Source organism: Adiantum capillus-veneris, chromosome 6, assembly GCF_014529385.1.
Source record: "Adiantum capillus-veneris isolate H3 chromosome 6, ASM1452938v2, whole genome shotgun sequence".
Taxonomy (NCBI): Eukaryota; Viridiplantae; Streptophyta; class Polypodiopsida; order Polypodiales; family Pteridaceae; genus Adiantum; species Adiantum capillus-veneris.
The window spans coordinates 171,819,479-171,838,277 of record NC_140936.1 but is presented as its reverse complement, the minus strand read 5'-3'; the positions used below and the strand labels follow the sequence as shown (position 1 = coordinate 171,838,277).

The 18,799-nt window shown below is 44.1% G+C and overlaps 1 protein-coding gene across 2 annotated transcripts in view; it reads right to left on the bottom strand.

The window, feature by feature from the left end:
- Positions 1 to 17,016, bottom strand: part of LOC147456710 (nucleolar essential protein-like protein) — a 64,885-nt gene extending 47,869 nt beyond the window's left edge. For both annotated transcript variants that reach the window (XR_015188472.1, XM_086515153.1), the window contains exons 1-3: positions 16,763 to 17,016; positions 16,564 to 16,656; positions 16,179 to 16,323 (exon numbers count right to left, since the gene is read on the bottom strand). Coding sequence is in view for 1 of the 2 variants with exons in the window: in XM_086515153.1 (XP_086371279.1) it covers positions 16,179 to 16,323; positions 16,564 to 16,656; positions 16,763 to 16,864 (340 nt within the window). In the remaining variant the exon portion in view is untranslated. The remainder of the gene's footprint in view (positions 1 to 16,178; positions 16,324 to 16,563; positions 16,657 to 16,762) is intronic.
- Between the last annotated feature and the right edge of the window lie 1,783 nt (positions 17,017 to 18,799).

Here is an 18,799-nt window from a genome sequence, read left to right as displayed (position 1 = left end):
TACATAAAGAAATACCGAAAGGGGTGCCAATCTTTGGGGCCAATATCTCTAGGCACGGAACTCCGTCGGGCCAGTGCAAATCTATTGTGATCTGTGAATTGTTTTGAAGTGGTTATTTGGTGCTGTGGTGATTGATTCTTGACTTGGAGTGTCCAAGTCTGTTACAGTGGTATCAGAGCACGGCCAATTTCTCTTCTACGGGAAATCCGACGCCCAATTTTTTTTCCGCAGCACCTATGGCTGCACGCAAGGATATGTCGACTCCCCCTGCATCTAGAGATGCGGGCAGGGATCACAACGAAGATTCCGGCAGAGAATATGGGCCGCCTCGGTCTACTCAGGCAAAGCAAAGAGAGATGAAGCGTCAAATCAATTGATCGGCGATGCAACAAAGATGATGCTCAGTTTTGCGAAGGATCCGAAATTGGCAAAATGTACGAGCGAGACTTCTTTTCAGGAAGTGCATGCGCAGTGGAAAAAAACCACTACACCACCCCTGAAACCCACTCTCAAGAAACCTTCTCATCACAAACAGTATTCAGAGAAGGAATTACAAGAGGTGGTTGATGCACGGATTGCTCAGCTTTTTGACGCGCAAAAGAAAGCCAAAAAGCACGGCAAAAAGCAAAAGAAAAGCACTGACTTCCCGGGATATTTGGGTCGTCAGTCGACATTTGACAAGGCAAAGAAACAGAAGAAGCGTGTTCGATTTGAAGGAGTACCCAGTTCTTCTTCTTCTTCTTCTTCTTCTTCTTCTTCTTCTGACAGTTCTTCTAGCTCTTCAGATTCGAGCGAAGAAGACAGAAAAGGTAAAAAGCGAAGCAAGAAACAAAGCTTCGGAAAGGGCAAGAAAAAGGCAAAGAAGGCTAAATCTCGCCCAGAGACTGACTGTTGTACTGAGGACTCGTCTACAGACAGCTCAGATTCGGATGACGGAAACTTTTATGCGAACAAGAAGAATTTTTACAAAGCCAACCAGTATGACTTTCTCGAAGATAAAAGCAAGAAAGTTCGAGAGTTTAAGGAAGGTGGCCACTCGATCAAATTTGATACTTTTTCAGGATACTCAAATGCTTCGAAGGCTTTGTCTTTTATACAACAGTTTGACATCGCTTTCACGGGAGGACGCTACTCAGAGCACTCCAAGATTCGGAGAGCTGCCTCTTACTTTAAGGGGAATGCTCGTACTTGGTGGTCCATGCTTCTTTTAAACAAGACTGCGCCAGTTAAATGGCTGAAATTTAAGAAGCTTTTTATTTCTTCTTGGTTGATGCAAGAATATGAACGAGATATACGAGCTGCTTGGAACCATCTTCGGATGACCAAGAAAGATACAATCAATGCTTACTGTGAAAGATTCTGGAGCTCTTTTCTACCCGCCTCTTCATTCAAGAAGATCTCGTTCAAAGAACAGATTGAGCGGTTTACCTTGGGTCTACCTACAGAGGTCCGAGATCACTGCTTGGAGCAGAAGTCAGCTTCTATTCAGGAGTTGATGAGTCATGCAAAGCGGGGCTTTGCCATTCACTCTGGCAGTCTGACCTACCCCACAGATGAGGCCATGACACAACGAGCAGAACAAACTTCTGGGAATGAAAGTAGAAAGAAAAAGAGCAACCCAGAAGAAAAGGATGCACGACCCAAGCTTACTCCTGAGGAGAGAGCTCACTTCATCAGAGAGGGGAAGTGCTTTGGATGCGGGGAACATGGACATATCTCCGCAAAGTGCCCTAAAAAGGCACCCGAAAGGACAGAATGATAAGGACGACAGGCCTGAGAGTTCGAGAGCAGTTGAGGAACGTGGCAAAAAAGACAGATAGAAAAGCAGAACTGGTACCACATGGCGTGGGACTTGCACCGAATCAAATGAATGAAAGTACAAACTTTGCCGTTTTTTTTTGGGGCAAAGTGAAGGATCAGGAAGCTCTTTTGAAGGAGCCAAGGCCAACTTCTTTTCACTTGGAATTGACGGCTCGATTTGGAATTACGCCCGACAGACTGACGCCACAGGCGGAGATAGTTCGATTGGCACCCGGACGAGATGTTGCCATTACCACGAGCATTGGCAAACTTTGTTTGCAATGACAGGGGTGTTCAGGAAACGCGAGTGACGTTCTACTCAGAATCCCTTGGTACCACCAGAACTACGCCGTGGTTGACTATCGGGCCGAGAAAGCGACTTTGACAAATGAAGAGATCAGAGATTGTACTTGATGAATTTCAATTTCTTTACTCATTCTTTTGGGAGAGAACTGAACGATGGATAAAGGTTGAATATGTTTTGACCTGAACAAAAGAACGCCAAGATTTTTCTCCACACTCATGCCGATTGCTTTTTAGAGGGCCTGAAGATCAGACCATTGACCTGATACCTGGAAGCACGCCACCGAACCGGCAACCTTACCGTGTGAGCCGAGTACAGAATGAAAAGATTATGAACCCAATGAAAGACCTCTTGGAAAAGGGTCTTGTCCAGCATAGTACTTCATCGTATTGCTCTCCACTGTTGTTCGATTTGAAGAAAGATAGATCTTGGAGAATGTGCATCAATTATAGAGCTCTCAACAAAATCACCATCAAGAACAGATTTCCGATTCCTAGGATCTATGATATACTCGACAGGTTACACGGATCCTCGTGCTTTAGCAGGATTGATATGAAGAGTGGATATCATCAGATCCGAATCGCGTCGGGAGACGTCTACAAGGCAACCTTTTGGACTACTTTTTTTGGATTATTTGAGTTTTTGGTGATGCCTTTTGGCTTAACCAATGCTCCTGCGACATTTAACCAGAGGATGGACAGGATTTTTCGAGAGTACAGGCTATTTGGTGGCACTTTCTTTGATGATATCATAGTTATCTCCAAGAATGAGGCAGAACACAGAGATCATCTGCTTCAGAGATAAACTTTTTGGGACACTGTGTCTCAGCAGCAGGAGTGCAAATGGATCTGGCCAAGATAGACGCTATCCGTGATTGGCGTGATTTGAAGAATGTCCATGAAGTTGAAAGCTTCTTGGGACTGTGTTCGTACTACAGACGGTTCATTCGAAAGTTTGCAGAGGTTGCTTCCCCTTTGCATATCTTGATACAGAAAGGAGTCCCTTTTCTCGTGGGGATCCACAAAGGTGACTGCCTTTCAGACATTGAAAGAGAAATCGACTACGGGACCAGTTTTGACTTTGCTGGATTTGCAGAAGTCATTTGAAGTATATTGTGATGCTTGTGGTCGTAGTTTGGGTGCGGTCTTGATGCAAGAAGGCCATGTCATTGCTTACGAAAACCGATTGTTCTCTAGGCCGGAGATGACAGCACAGATTTATGAGAAAGAGCTTTTGGCGATTATCCATGCTCTTACTCAGTGGCGGCATTACCTACTCAAAGCGGATTTTACAGTCTTTACAGACCATCAAAGTTTGCACTACTTCTTGTCACAGAAGCAGCTTTCAGAAAAACAGATACGGTGAGCGAACATCTTGTCACAGTTTCACTTCCAGATTGTCCATGTGCAGGGACAGAAGAATGTGGTGGCAGATGCTTTGTCTCGGAAGCCGTTGGTTCTGGCTATTTCCGCGATACATCATAGGAGCTTCGAGGATATGGTCGACCAGCATGCCACAGATACAGATTTTGCAATTTTCACACGGATACGGGATGGGGAGACAGTAGCAGGATACTCCCTTCGGGAAGGCTACTTGATGAGAAAAACCATGTTGTGCGTTATACAGCCGTTGAGGGAAAAGGTTATGATTGAATGTCACTGTCCACCTTTTACGGGTCACCGCGGCATTGCTACCACCATGAAAGGGGTAGAGAGATACTTCTTTTGGCCGAGACTCAAAAAGGATGAGGAAGAGTTTGTGGCGCAGTATGCCAGAAGGTCAAGTTTGACAGGCATAAGGCATAGGGATTGTTACAGCCTTTACCCATACCCACCCACCCCTGGGAAAGTATTGCAATGAATTTCATTTTTGATCTCCCGAGAACACAAAATAATCACGATGATTTTCCGATTACATGGCATGTCTGAGACGATTGTCTCAGACAGAGACCCAAGATTTATGAGTTTGTTTTGGAAGGCAATTTGGGAGAACATTGGCACGCAGTTGTAGTTCTCGTCATAGTTCTACTTGCAGTCTGACGAGCAATTTGAGATTGCCAATTCAGTGGTTTTAGATTTATTGAAGTCTTGTATCTCGGATTAGAAGACTCAATGGGAAAAGAACTTACCATTGATGGAATTTGCCTACAATAACACGATACACTCTTCGACGGGGAAGATGCCATTTGAGATTGTTGAGAGTGCTGCGAAGGTTCCATCCTTCTTGAGCACGAAAGATTAGATTTTTGAAGCGGATGAATATACGCGAGACTTGAATACGGCTTTTGCCAAGGTTCGTACGGCTTTTGCCAAGGTTCGTGAGACTTTGCAAGAGTCTCAAGAATGACAGAAAAAGGCAGCGGATCGCCATCGTCGTGACTTGAAATTGAAGGAGGATGATTGGGTGCTCTTACGTTTTGAGAAGGCACGCCTAAGAAAGAAAAAGGGAAAGGAGAGGCTTTTTCCAAAGCTTAGTATGCGATACTACGGACCTTTCCATATCACTGAAAAGATGAATGATGTCTCCTTCCGATCGAAACTGCTAGATACTTGGAGGATTCACGATGCATTGCATGTGAGTCTCTTGAAACCTTTAAAGGGAGATGTGCCTGATGATGGGGAGCCTGATGAGCAACCCGAACTGGAAGAAAACGAGGAGATCCTTGTTCCTAAACAGATTCGGCACTTAAGGATACGAAGACTAAAGGTAAAGTCCGAAGGCGGTTCTTGGTTAAGTTCAAGAACTATCCTGCATTTGATGCGAAGTGGATGGAGGAGGAGGACCTAGCAGATACTCCTCGGATTGTCAAACTTTACCTCGATGCTTTGGTTTAGCATAGTCTATTCCAAACGGAACCCAAAAATTCAGCTTGGTCGGAGATCTGGTGCAGTGGGATGCACAAGAGGGGAGTTACTCCGCTTCTTTGTCAACAGATGCCTTGATTTTGATACTAAAGTCACTGATGTCTCTTTGAGCTTCAAGGATACTGAGAGCTGACAGTACTCTGTTGGATGAATTGGAGAGAGAAATTTGATTTGCTTTATTTTTTTGGCTCTCTCTTGAGAGAGAGAGAGATTGCTTTTGAACTGGAAGCTTTTTGGGGCTCTGCTTTTGGGCATCCCTTGTAATCTTTTTATACGCGGTGAGGGCCTCACTTCTCAGGGCATCTGGACGCAGAGTCTGAGAGTGAAACCCTAACCGCTCTCTTGTACTTTGATGATTGATAAATACATAAAGAAATACCGAAAGGGGCGCCAATCTTTGGGGCCAATATCTCTAGGCACGGAACTCCGTCGGGCCAGTGCAAATCTATTGTGATCTGTGAATTGTTTTGAAGTGGTTATTTGGTGCTGTGGTGATTGATTCTTGACTTGGAGTGTCCAAGTCTGTTACAGGGCCTCGCCTGCACTTCGCCCAACACACACACGACCTGCACAGTTGCTAGACAGTGATCACAACGATCTTGCCCGCTTCCAGCTCTTCCACAACTCAACCCCTCTCTCTTTCTCTCTCAAACACAGGGGACCCGAGGGACGCACACGCTCACACACCGGCACCACACACCTTGGAGACGAGCAAAGAAGAAAGGGGGCAAGGGGGGAAAGACGACACCAAAATCGACAATGACAGCTTCTCCTCCAAACAAAAAAACCATGTACAAGATCCGTACAGTCTGCTCTAGGCCGCACCATGGCCATCACTGTTCCACAAAGAGGGGCACACACCTCCCTCCAAACTCGACTACGTCGGCACAGCTCGATAAAAAATCCACCATTGGCTTAGCTTTCGTGGCAACTTTTCCTCTTAGCAGCCCTCGCTGGCTGCTTCCTCTGTCAGGCCCTCGAGGCTCGCCCTTTCGAGCTGCTTCACGGACAACACCCTACGTGCCGGCTTCGATCGCCGAGCGCACGAATATTTCCTTCCTCCTCCCAAGCCAAAAGGAAAAAACCCTTCTCTTCTTTCCCTTCCCCATTTTCTTTAAGGAAAAGCTCTTCTGCTCGCTTTCGAAAACCCATTGCCCTCTTTTTTTTCCACTTCACCTCCTCATCTCAACAAGGAAAAAAAGATTTCTATTTCAAGCCACAGCGCTCGGCACCAATGCCTCCTCACTCCAAGCCTTTTTTTTTTTGTTCCCTTTTGCTTTTGAAGCCTTCATTTGACTTATGAAAAAAACTCCAGCCCACCCTTTTCCTTTTTGAATTATGACCAAGGGGCTCTTAGCACTTGTTTCCTATGCACTTGGTACTTACAACACACATAAGGCTTGCCATATGAACTTTTCGACCACGCCGCATGGAAGCTCCACTTGCCAGCTCCGACGGCTTCACACTTCTCCACAGTTTGGGCACCATGGCCTCGGACAACCCATTCACAAAACGGAAAAAACATCCGATCCCTTCTCGTCGTAATCGCTTGCCAACTTGAACTGGGCCCATCAAAAACCATCCGATCCCTTCTCATCGTAGCCGCTTGCCAACTTGAACTGGGCCCATCTCGATGCCCATGACTCCCATCAGCGAGCCACAGATTTTGACTGACTCCCCACATCGCATGCCATTTTTCAAAACCTTGGCAAGCTCAAGAAAATCTGTCAGCGTGCCTATCAACGCGGCCCAGTGAGCAAATACTTGACCCCCGGCAAATATTCCACAAGCCATAACTTGCCCGTCTGACCTCCGAATGGCAATCCGAAAAGATCGATATGCTTGCCCAGCTCGAGCACTTCACGTCTATCCATTCATATCATCTCAGGCCACCTGTCCCCACTTGCCTGCCCAAGGCCTTCATTCCTGCTTTAGCCCTTTGCCATGCGCCTACTAGCACCCTTTGCACTGCCTAGCACACTTCCCAGCGCAGACCAACTTTGGTTGCACCAACGTGCCCCTTTCCTTCAATTGGGCCGACTTCCAAGACAAGCTCAAGGCGCAGTTTATGCCACCTCAATACCTAGCACGATTGAAAGACGGTTGGCACGGTCTCAAGCAAAATGGTATGCGAGTTATGTCTTTCTCTAATCGTGTTTTGCAGCTCGGCACCCAATTACGCAAATTGGATGATGAGCGCAAAGAGGCATTCCTTTATGGATTGGACGAGTATATCAAGTATGATGTCGAAGTACTCGATCCAATAGATCTCAACAAGGCGGTAGCGGTTGCTCTCGCACAGGAGATGAAGCACAACAAAGGAAGAACAAGACTTCTCACAATACCTCTCAGACTCCTCAAAACCCACAAAACGGTAAGAATAGTAAGAACGGTAACTCTTCTAGCCAATCTTCCTCTAATCCTTCGGAAAAGAACTCTCAAAATGAATCTAAGGGTAAAGCTAACACACTTGCTAAACCTAAGCTCACCCCAAGTGAAAATGCAGCACAAGGAATTATAGTTGGATACATAACGGCAGAAGAACAAGTCATTTATTCTAAGAAAGGTAGATGTTATCAATGTCACACTAAGAGTCACATAAGACGAGATTGTCTTAAGAACGAACCTAAAGAACCCATAGAACTCACATCTTCTATTAACGCAATCAGAGAGCACACTTATGTGTCCCAAGTTTCTCACGATCATGCCGATGCATCTCTCATGCATTGTTATGGTTATGTGAATGGTCAACCCATTGTGGTCTTCTTTGATTCTGGTAGTATGTATGATGTGATTAGCGACTCTCTCGTGAAGAGCGCACGTCTAGAAGCTCGACCCATTGATTCCATTGCGGCCTCTGGGTTTGCTACTGGCATGCACTCTTCGTTTACGTATGAATGTCCTGATGTGACTATGTTGATTCAAAATGTCCGTTTTCGTCGAAAGTTTTTTATTTCTCCTCTTTCAGGATACGATGTGATTTTTGGCATTAAGTGGTTTAAAGGTCATAATCCACAAGTTTGTTGGAAAGAAAAACACTCTCAGTCTCACAATTGAAGAAGCACCTCTCGTGGTTCTTCAATGTGACACTAAGATTCCATCTATGTCACTAATCTCTCACTCTCATGTTCTGGACAAGGATAAAACACGTAGTCTCATTTTAGAGAAGCATGATTTGTTGCATGACAAAGAACAAGAAAAGATACATGAAACGGAACCCGCAAGAGAACAAGAAAATACACATGAAACGGAACTCGAAAAAGAACAAGAAAAGGAGACTCTCTCAGTCATTCCTTTTCCAAAGCACGACACACATGTTTTTCATGATAGCGATGTGATTGTTCACAAGGATGATGGTTTAGATGCTGCTTTTTCTAGTGAAGCTAACCTCATTGCAGATACGATCAATCACGCAGAACCGATCTTGGCTCTCAAGTCACGGTCCAAAGAACCCACTCAGGAAGTATTGTGTGTACAAATGATTAGTCAGCGCGCATTGTTCGAGTGTTTCATTCGTGAAGGTTTCTTGTATTTTCGTCACCGTCTTTATGTGCTCCCTTTCCATAGGCATGCCATATTGTACGCTGCACATAATTCACTCATGAATGAGCAGTGAGCACAGATGTATGCGGATCACTCTTGAAAAGAAAAAAAGTTTGCATTCAAGGAATTCACATTCTATGTTTCTTCCTTGGCATGACACAGTCTTAGGAAGAGTACAAGAAAGATGGTCCATCAAGCATCGGCATTTCCATTGTGATTTGCCACAGTTGATAAATTTAGATAAAAAAGTCAAGTTTCGACCCCATTTTTTGTGTGTGTTTGGTGACCGGCTTGGCACTCCGTCACTTGCTTCATCTCACTTACATGCACAGTCATTTAGGAAGCATAGTATTTTTCCACTCACTCTACATGGAATGGGTATGTTCATGGATCTCCTACTAACATGTCTCCACTATGCCTCTTATGGTTCAGTTTCCTAACCCCTTCCAACTTATAAAGTTGTGAGTGACTTGCCGTGTCACCAGCCAGTGGCAATTCCATTTTTGTTTATTTTCTCTTTCTTTCGGAAATTTCGTTTGTTTTACCTTTTGGAAACACCCCTCTGGAAATCTATCTGCCCTACATTGCATAGCCAGTGTGGAATTGTTCAGAGAGTCCAGGCCTGAGGGCTAAAGAGCACTAAGGTTGGACGAGGACTATGGTTAGCCAAAGTGGGGTCATTGGCCAGCCAAAGTAGAATCCTTTGCTACATAGGCTACATTTCAGTTCTGGGTGTGGCTGCAGTGTACAAAGAGGTTCAGATGACCTAGACGAATGTAATGGTAGAAACTCCTAAATTTTAGGGACTGCTATTTTTGGACGGCAAAATGTCTTCACGTCATTACGTGCAGTTTGACATGGGGATCATTTTGTTACTCTATGGCCAAGTCAACAGAGGCTGCAGGTGAGATATTTTTAGACCCGAGGGTCTAAAGCGGGAAAATGCACAAATGAGTGACACTTGGCACTCTGAGGCTAGTTTACTACTTAAAGAGAAGGCAAAAACGTGATTTTCAGCTGGGAGCTCGTTTTTGAGTGCTGTCACAGGTGGGAGAGCTTCAATGGAGTGTTCACTGTTGGCTTACCCTCTATGTACAGTGAGGTGCAGGATGTCATGACATGCACACCTCTCACTGCTCTCTCTCTCCCCTATTCTCTATGGTTATGCCCCTCTAGTGGGCTTTTCAATTGACCAATGTACAGTTGTGTGGGTTCATGCGCGATTGCCGAGGCAAGAGCCTCTTGCACAAGTATTGGATTAGCTAGCGGCTAATCCCCCGCAAGTACAGGTGATTCGGAGAGGTTTCACGTGCGAAATCTCGTCCGATTCAAAGGGCAAGTAGCCCTACACGTGTGAGAGCTCGAGGACTTGCTACGGATGCGATCGGCACGCAAAACGGAGCCCGAAACAGTGAATTACAGCCTGCTGTGTATTTTTGCAGGTTTAGGGTTTTGGCCCTAAACGGACCCTAATACCCCCAGGAGGTTCGGGGACGCAAGGGGACCGCTGTACAGGTGATCTGGCGCATTTTCGGGGCAGAAAACAGAGAATTCAGCGTGCTGCAGATTCTCGCCAGGTTTTGCAAAGTGTCAGTATGCGTTCGGGAAGTCATCCAATGCGTGGGAATATTGACTGTGAAGGGTCCTAGTACAGTTATGTTGCCGAAATCAGGCCAGAACAGTTGAAATTCAGCCAAGATTGTGCGGGGCAGCTTGTAGGGAACCACAACTTTTATTCCCTCTGTTAAAGAATAAAGAAATACCGAAAGGGGCGCCTAATTTAGGGGCCAATCTGGTGTCTGACTTGCATACAGATGCATTCCAGCATCTGTATCCTATTCCTCTCTCTTGTGTCATTATAGCATAGGTAGAATAGACGACTAATAATGGGTGAAAGCTAAATCAAGGTTTGAAGTAAAGTTTACCGCCCTTTTTGAAGTTAACAGGCCGGTTACATGGTTCCATCGACGGGATTAAATCACTTTTTCCTCAAAAAGTGAGCCTTGGTCAATTTGGGTTAGAGACACATAGAAAGTTTGGGATGACCTTGAAAACACAGAGAATTTGAAAGTAGATCGAGTGGATTTACAGGTGAGAAAGGCTACAAGAGTCTTTCTTTGGATACAGGTGAGAAAGGCTACGAGTCTTTCTTTGGATTTATAGGTGAGAAAGGCTACGAGAGTCTTTCTTTGGATACAGGTGAGAAAGGCTACGAGTCTTTCTTTGGATACAGGATGGATGGCAACAAGGAAGAGGGTTCCTCTTCAGAAAATAGACAGTCTATTCCAACTGCACATGAAATTGGCGAGAGTTCGGGCCAAGCAAGGAAAGCTTTGCAAGTTGTTATTGTTGTGGCCATGTTCAAGCAATTGATGGAGAATCCAAGATTTATGGAGTTCATACGATCTTCATCAATAGCACATCAAGTTCAAGGCAGTTTTGGCATGCCAGGAACAATGTTTAGGGGTATGCAAGGCATGGTGCCCAACCCCATGTATGCAAACATTGGTTTGCACCCAGGATTTCAGGACACACAAGGTCAGTTTGGGGTGTCACAAGGCAACTTGGGTATGGCTGGTTTTTCAATCCCATCAATGAATATGACACCTGGACATCAACATGTTACTGGCCAGGGAGTACAGATGGCTCCCACAGGTGTACCCATTATGCAAACTGTCTCTTTTAACAATTTGGAGTCAATGGATAAGCTAAAGCCATACAAAGAAGATGATCAGTGAGTCCATTGACACATTCAATGGCTTTGATGAGAGGACAAAGGTTTTCTCTTTCCTCGAACAGTTTGACAAAGCATTTGTTGGAAGGAGCATTTAAAGTCAGGAAAGCTGCCACTTTTCTATAAAAAAAAAAATGCAAGTCAGTGGTGGAATACTGTTGTTACAAGGTCAGACTCCTTCCACTTGGAATGATTTCATACAGGTACCGAATTAGCTAAAGGCTAATTCAAAACAGGTACAGGATGATTTAACAAGATTTCTTGCGAGAAATCTCATGTAAATCAAAGGGCAAGTAGTCCTACTGATGCAGAAGATCAAAAGCTACGAATTGGTGCGATTGGCACGCAAAACAGAGCTCGAAAGAAGAAAATACAGCTTGCTGTATTTTTCTGCAGACTTAGGGTTTTGACCCTATTTGATGCCTTTTTGTCCCAAGAGCTTCCGGGAAGCTAGAGGACAGTAATACAAGTGATCTGGAGCATTTTAGGAGCTAAAAACAGAGAATTCAGCGTGCTGAATTTCCAGGACAGGTTTGCAAAAGTGCTCTATTGTGCGTGGATAATCACTTGGATATGTGGATTTTTGGTTGTGAAGGTTTCTACTACAGTTATGCTGCCAAAATTGGGTCAAAAAGAGAATTCTCAGCCCAATAAAAGTGACACCATAAGGGTAGATCATAGGTTAATCTCCAAAGATCAAGATGAAGAGCAGAGAAAGATCGTTTTCGATGCTCAGTATGCAAATCAGTGATATTGCATAAAGGCTGAAATTGCCTGAGAGTTGGAAGATTCACAATGCGTTTCACGTGAGTCTTCTCAGACCCTATGTGGGTGATGTGCCAGAAGATATGCCAGCTGAAGATTAGCCGGAAGTCGAGGAACTTGACGAGATCTTGGTCCCGGAACAGATTTTGGCACATAAAGAAAGAAAAGAAAAGGCAAGGTTGCAAGGTGCTATTTGGTAAAGTTCAAAAGCTATTCACCTCTGGATGTCAAGTGGATGGAAAAAAGTGAACTTGCAGAGTCACTAAAAGTATGGGAACTTAAAACCTTGGTTTGCAACCTACCTTGACCCCTTGAGATTCAGAGCTACATGGATTGTCAGTGTGACAATGGCTTCTGAAAGAAATGATGTACATGTTACTTACAATGAGCTCAAATGAAGTGCATGTTACATGAATGTTAGAGCTGCACAGATTGTCAGTTTGGCAATTGCTCTTATGGAATGTCCAAAAGTTTGTTTAGTGCTATAGAAGTGAGTATTTCTTGTCAGTTTGTCAAGGGTACAGTAATTATTTCTATTGAAGAGTACATGTGTAACTGCATTCTTAAACTGTCGGTTTGGGTATGCTCGAAAGGTTACTGGATCCAATGTGTACTAAAAGCCAGTGGCAAAATGTGACGCTTCCATTTTGTCATTGGAAAGTTATGGACTCAAAGCAATGGCAGAGTGTGACGCTTCCACTATGTCATTGGGACAGGGTTCACACGCAAGCAATACATGTGTCAACGAGGTGTTGACTGTGAGCATGTATGTGTCCTACATGTGTCGACACGGTGTCCGGACACCCGAGTGCTGACTGTAAGGATGTACGACATACGTGCAAACGAGGACGTTTGAGATTTCAAGAGGGGGGTATGTCACCAGCCAATGGCAATTCCATTTTTGTTTATTTTCTCTTTCTTTGGGGAATTTCGTTCGCTTTACCTTTTGGAAACACCCCTCTGGAAATCTAACTGCCCTGCATTGCATAGCCAGTGTGGAATTGTTCAGAGAGAGTCCAGGCCTGAGGGCTAAAGAGCACTAAGGTTGGACAAGGACTACAGTTAGCCAAAGTGGGATCATTGGCCAGCCAAAGCGGAATCCTTTGCTACATAGGCTACATTTCAGTTCTGGGTGTGGCTGCAGTGTACAAAGAGGGTCAGATGACCTAGAAGAATGTAATGGCAGAAACTCCTAAATTTTAGAGATTGCTATTTTTGGACGGCAAAATGTCTTCGCGTCATTACATGCAGTTTGACATGGGGATCATTTTGTTACTCTATGGCCGGGATCATTTTGTTACTCTATGGCCAAGTCAACAGAGGCTGCAGGTGAGATATTTTTAGACCCGAGGGTCTAAAGCGGGAAAATGCACAAATGAGTGACACTTGGCACTCTGAGGCCAGTTTACTACTTAAAGAGAAGGCAAAAACGTGATTTTCAGCTGGGAGCTCGTTTTTGAGTGTTGTCACAGGTGGGAGAGCTTCAATGGAGTGTTGGCTTACCCTCTATGTACAGTGAAGTGCAAGATGTCATGACCTGCACACCTCTCACTGCTCTCTCTCTCCCTTATTCTTTATGGTTATGCCCCTCTAGTGGGCTTTTCAATTGACCAATGTACAGTTGTGTGGGTTCATGCGCGATTGCCGAGGCAAGAGCCTCTTGCACAGGTATTGGATTAGCTAGCGGCTAATCCCCCGCAAGTACAGGTGATTCGGAGAGGTTTCACGTGCAAAATCTCATCCGATTCAAAGGGCAAGTAGCCCTACACGTGCGGGAGCTCGAGGACTTGTTGCGGATGCGACCGGCACACAAAACGGAGCCCGAAACAACGAATTACAGCCTGCTGTGTATTTTTGCAGGTTTAGGATTTTGGCCCTAAACGGACCCTAATACCCCCAGGAGGTTTGGGGACGCAAGGGGACCGCTGTACAGATGATCTGGCGCATTTTCGAGGCAGAAAACAGAGAATTCAGCGTGCTGCAGATTCTCGCCAGGTTTTGCAAAGTGTCCGTATGCGTCGGGAAAGTCATCCAATGCGTGGGAATATTGATTGTGAAGGGTCCTAGTACAGTTATGTTGCCGAAATCAGGCCAGAATAGTTGAAATTCAGCCAAGATTGTGCGGGGCAGCTTGTAGGGAACCACAGCTTTTATTCCCTCTGTTAAAGAATAAAGAAATACTGAAAGGGGCGCCTAATTTAGGGGCCAATCTGGTGTCTGACTCGCATACAGATGCTGAATAGACGACTAATAATGGGTGAAAGCTAAATCAAGGTTTGAAGTAAAGTCTACCGCCCTTTTTGAAGTTAACAGGCCGGTTATATACCGAGTGGCTCAAATTCTATTTAGGTGCACACATGCTTCCATACTCATCGGAATTGAGTGCTAACTAGCCGGACCAGTCACCGATTGACCAACCTAGATCTCCAATGAGAGAAACCCATTTGCCTTCAACCGTTTCACATTAGCCATGCACTGTCCACTTGCACCTTTTCAAGAGTTAAGGGGGAAAACAAGCAAACATAATATAAATAAAAATATGTAATATATAATTAGAGAAGGCAACAAAAAAAATACACCTTCTGGTGACATTCTAAACCTGTCGATGACTGTCCAGATGCCATCATGCCCACTCTCAGTCTCTAGAAGATCAAAAATAAAGTCCATTGCTAAACTCTCCAAAAGTCAGTTCAGAATGGGTATCAGCCTTTGGAAGCTCAAAAATAAAGTCCATTGCTAAACTCTCCCCAAGGTCAGTTCAGAATGGGTAAAGGTTGTAGTAGACTAGGTGTCTTGTGTCTATCAAACTTGACCTTTTGACACACTAAGCAACTACAAACAAACTCACCCACATCCTTCTTGAGCCTTGGCAAATAAAATTACATTTCCACACCTTTTAAGGTGCTCTCAATGCCTCTATGCCCCGCAAAAGGTGGATTATGGCACTTTGTCAAGACCCTAGGAACTGATCTTCTGATGGTCTAAGGGAGAACCCAAGGCTTACTTATATAGGGAAAAAGAGGACGTATAGGCTAAACGAGTCCCAAGGACTTGTAAAATTAAAATCACTTATTAGAATGGTTTAGTAACTATTCATATATCTATGTGCTTAAATGACGGTACCATACCAAGCATAGAGGCTCACAAAGTGCCAAGCTAGATCCTAAGCTATACTAACTAAGACCGATGCTGACCTGGAACAGTAGCTTGTCCACGTGGCTCAAGTACAATGCGCACGTGACACTGACCCAGCCTCATGTTAAAAAAGTGAAAATACCTAAAATGACAAAATAAATAAAGAGGATCACACTTAAGATGCATAAAATTTAACACATAGCACAGATAAAACAAAAAACATAGGCAAACAAAATTCAAATACCAAGGCGAGTGGGAACCAAGAAACCACAAGAAAACCTGTGTAGCCAAAAAAAAGAAGACAGAGAAAAACGAAGAACCATACATACACAAGTGTCACCAACATTGGGGGGGGGGGATCCGAACAGCATGGCAAAAGCAAAGGTGAAATAAGGCTGTTGACCCCCGCAAGAAGAGCCACAGCCGTCGATGGATTGGCGTGGAAGGGAACCACGAGAGCGAGCAAGAGCGGTGCACACATAGCAAATCTATCATGTGGGTAGCCCTAGTGCCACCTCTCTCTCTCTCTCTCTCTCTCTCTCTCTCTCTCTCTCTCTCTCTCTCTCTCTCTCTCTTCTCCAATAGAAGTCTTCTAATAAAATGAACATCTCAAGGGGACACAACCTCAAGATAAAAGGTGCAAAAAGTCACTCACCACAGAGGAGTGATCCCATAAATTCCAAAAGTACAACGAATGACCAAGATGATCATAAATTCCAAAAGTATAACAAATGACCAAGATTATTTCTTGGTTTTTAGAAATATTCTCTCAGATCTCCTCACATATATATTCTTCTATAATCAAGAGGGGGCAAATCCATCTAAAACTATGCCATACGCACAACTAGAGGAACATCATCCATGAAGAAACAATAGGATCCCCAGGAACCCTAATGGGCTCGGGAGATGTAAGTGGGATCTCTACTGAAGAAGATGGCATAGAAGAATCCCTTGGAACCCGGATGGGTTCAAGAGATGAGGGCAGTAACTCTGCCAAAGATCTCTCACACACACATCTCACGAGAGAAGTTACCCATAAGACCACAGAAGCGCTTGAACGTCCGTGGTATGCGAATATGAGGGTTGACTTGTATGAGAACCTTTGAGTCCGTCATGACATAAAGCCCTTTCAGCTTTCCAGCTTTGTTAAGAGGACTATCAAGGATAGCAAGAAGTGCCTGCGATAAGCAAAAGGTATACATCAATTTGAAGCAAAGCTGATTGCATAAAACCATCACGCACTTGCAGATAATGTGCAACATGAACACAACCATTTAAACACAAAAAAAAAAAGATTTTCTTAAAAACTTGCAATCATCAAGCGCAGAACAGAGAAATACAGAAACATGAGCGATGTGTACATTCAGGCCAAGAGTGCACCACCAACGCATAGCGCATGTAAATTTTGTTAGAAAAACCTGGTGAACTATGTCAGGCCTGAGAAGAGCGGGGTCACGTTTATGCTTCCTCAAGAAGTTGGCATGGTCATCACAATTCAGCAACTGGTAGTTCTGCCGGAGAACCAAAAATACACAGAGAAAAGTCAGAGACGGGACTCTCTCACAAGTAAACATCTGCGAGTCTCTCTCTCTCTCTCTCTCTCTCTCTCTCCCCCACCTTGCCAACTTTGGCAACTTCAAGAGAAGCCTTCTCCAGCACGAACCAGACGCCCCCTTCCCCATCTGGCTCGGCGACTGCTCCAGCGTCCTCGTTCTCCATACTACGTAGTGGTGTAGTGGAGTGTCGCCACTAAGTGAGGTATGCGAAAATTACCAAAACAAGTAAAACGGCGCCCTCAAACCCCTTGGTTCCATTGCCTATTCACAGAGGGTTTTGGACCACAGGCCAAAGTTATGAGCTACCATCCTTATTGGAGCTGAAGAGACATAGAGAGAGCCTCTTGAGCAGACTAGACAATAGGAGACACTCACAAAGGGAGATCACTGATTTCTTCGGACTACGTATGCGGCATTCAGATGAGCAGTCATCACAACAGACTTCAAAGTCCACCTGTACCATAGGTACACTTACTAACAGGGCCACTGAGCTTGGGAGATCCAGATGCCCACGACTGCAAGGGTCATCGAGACATCGATGGAAGCTGCATCAGAGGGTCCGGATTGTTTAGGCTAGACATAGGAGACGCCCAATCATAGTACTCACTGAGGATGACATTGATGAACTTCGCCAAAGACCGATGTTGGATACCATAGGATAGGGTCTTGATTCTAGCATCTATGTCTTTCATTTGAATTCATTTTATCCCATTTCAATTCGTTCCATTTCACTTTAGCTAAGTCGGTTTCAGTTTTTCAATTTTCAATTTTTTTAGTCTTTTACACAGACATTGTATCAGATTCACCATTTGTAAACTCTTTTGTCTCATAGGTCACTTTGGCCTTTTGAAGACGTTAATATATCATTTCATTTCATTTCATCATCATCTCTCTCTCTCTCTCTCTCTCTCTCTCTCTCTCTCTCTCTCTCTCTCTCTCTCTCTCTCTCTCTCTCTCTGACAGACTCTCTTTCTCCCTTTGTCTTGCTGCGCGACCGCGGGGCTTCGATAACACTACTAGAAATGCAGAGCTTACGCCACGTGTAGGGGGGGGGGGGTCGGGGAGGGATCTCTCCCCCTTTTATAATAGCATAGATATCCCTACAAATTGTGGAAATTCTCAAAATACCCCCCAAATTTCAAAAAATTCCAATATACCTTTGCATGATTTTGGTTTTTCCCCAATTTTTGCATAGTTTGATGTTTATGACAATGGAGATCTATTTTTTAGCGTCTTGGACAAATTATTCACCAATGAGCTCACAAATAGAGGCATATGTGTTCAAAACTGATGAATGTTTTCATCTGAAGAGACCTCAATACCATCTAAAATCCTAGTTTCATCATCTTCTATTGAGGAAACCAATCTTCCTATGAAGAGTTGCATAAAAAAATTGTTTTTAGAGATGTTCGCGAGGTTAATTAGGGGTATTTTGGAATTTTTGGCAAAATTGAAGGGCATTTTGATAATTTTTGGGCAAATATGAGGGGTACATTGAAAATTTCTTAAATTTGAATGGAGTTTTAAGAGTTTTCACAAATTACACTAGTATTTTGGTAATGTCTCTTCATCCTATTTTATGTATCCTCTATGTGCAAGTATTGCAGAGCCTTAGTATTGCCTCATTCATTTGAGTTGGATAAAAAGAGTTTGGGGTATTTTCAGGAGGAGAAAATTTTTTATTGGAGACAAAACAAGTGGTCATTTAAGATGAAGTTATTGTGAAGGAGAGGTGCACTCCTTTTTATAGTCCTCAAAAGATTTCTCATCTTTCTTTATCTGCAGCCTTGAATATGCAATTGGCATACTTCTTCCTAAGGGTGACACTTGTTGGCTTTGGCTAAAAGGACAGTATTTCTTCCCAAGACGAGAAAAATTTACATTGGTTAAAAGCGAGTGGTCATTAAAGATGGCAATGATGGAGAAGACAATGGCTCTTTTCTAAGGTTCTTAAAATATTTTCTTTATGCTCATAAGGCTTAAATATACTAGGCTTCTTGGAATACACAAGTAGTCCTTAGTAAAGGGTTGGATTTTGGGTGCATCTCTCGACCATTGGATAAAGCTTGGAGATTAGTGCCACATAGCAAGCTAATGA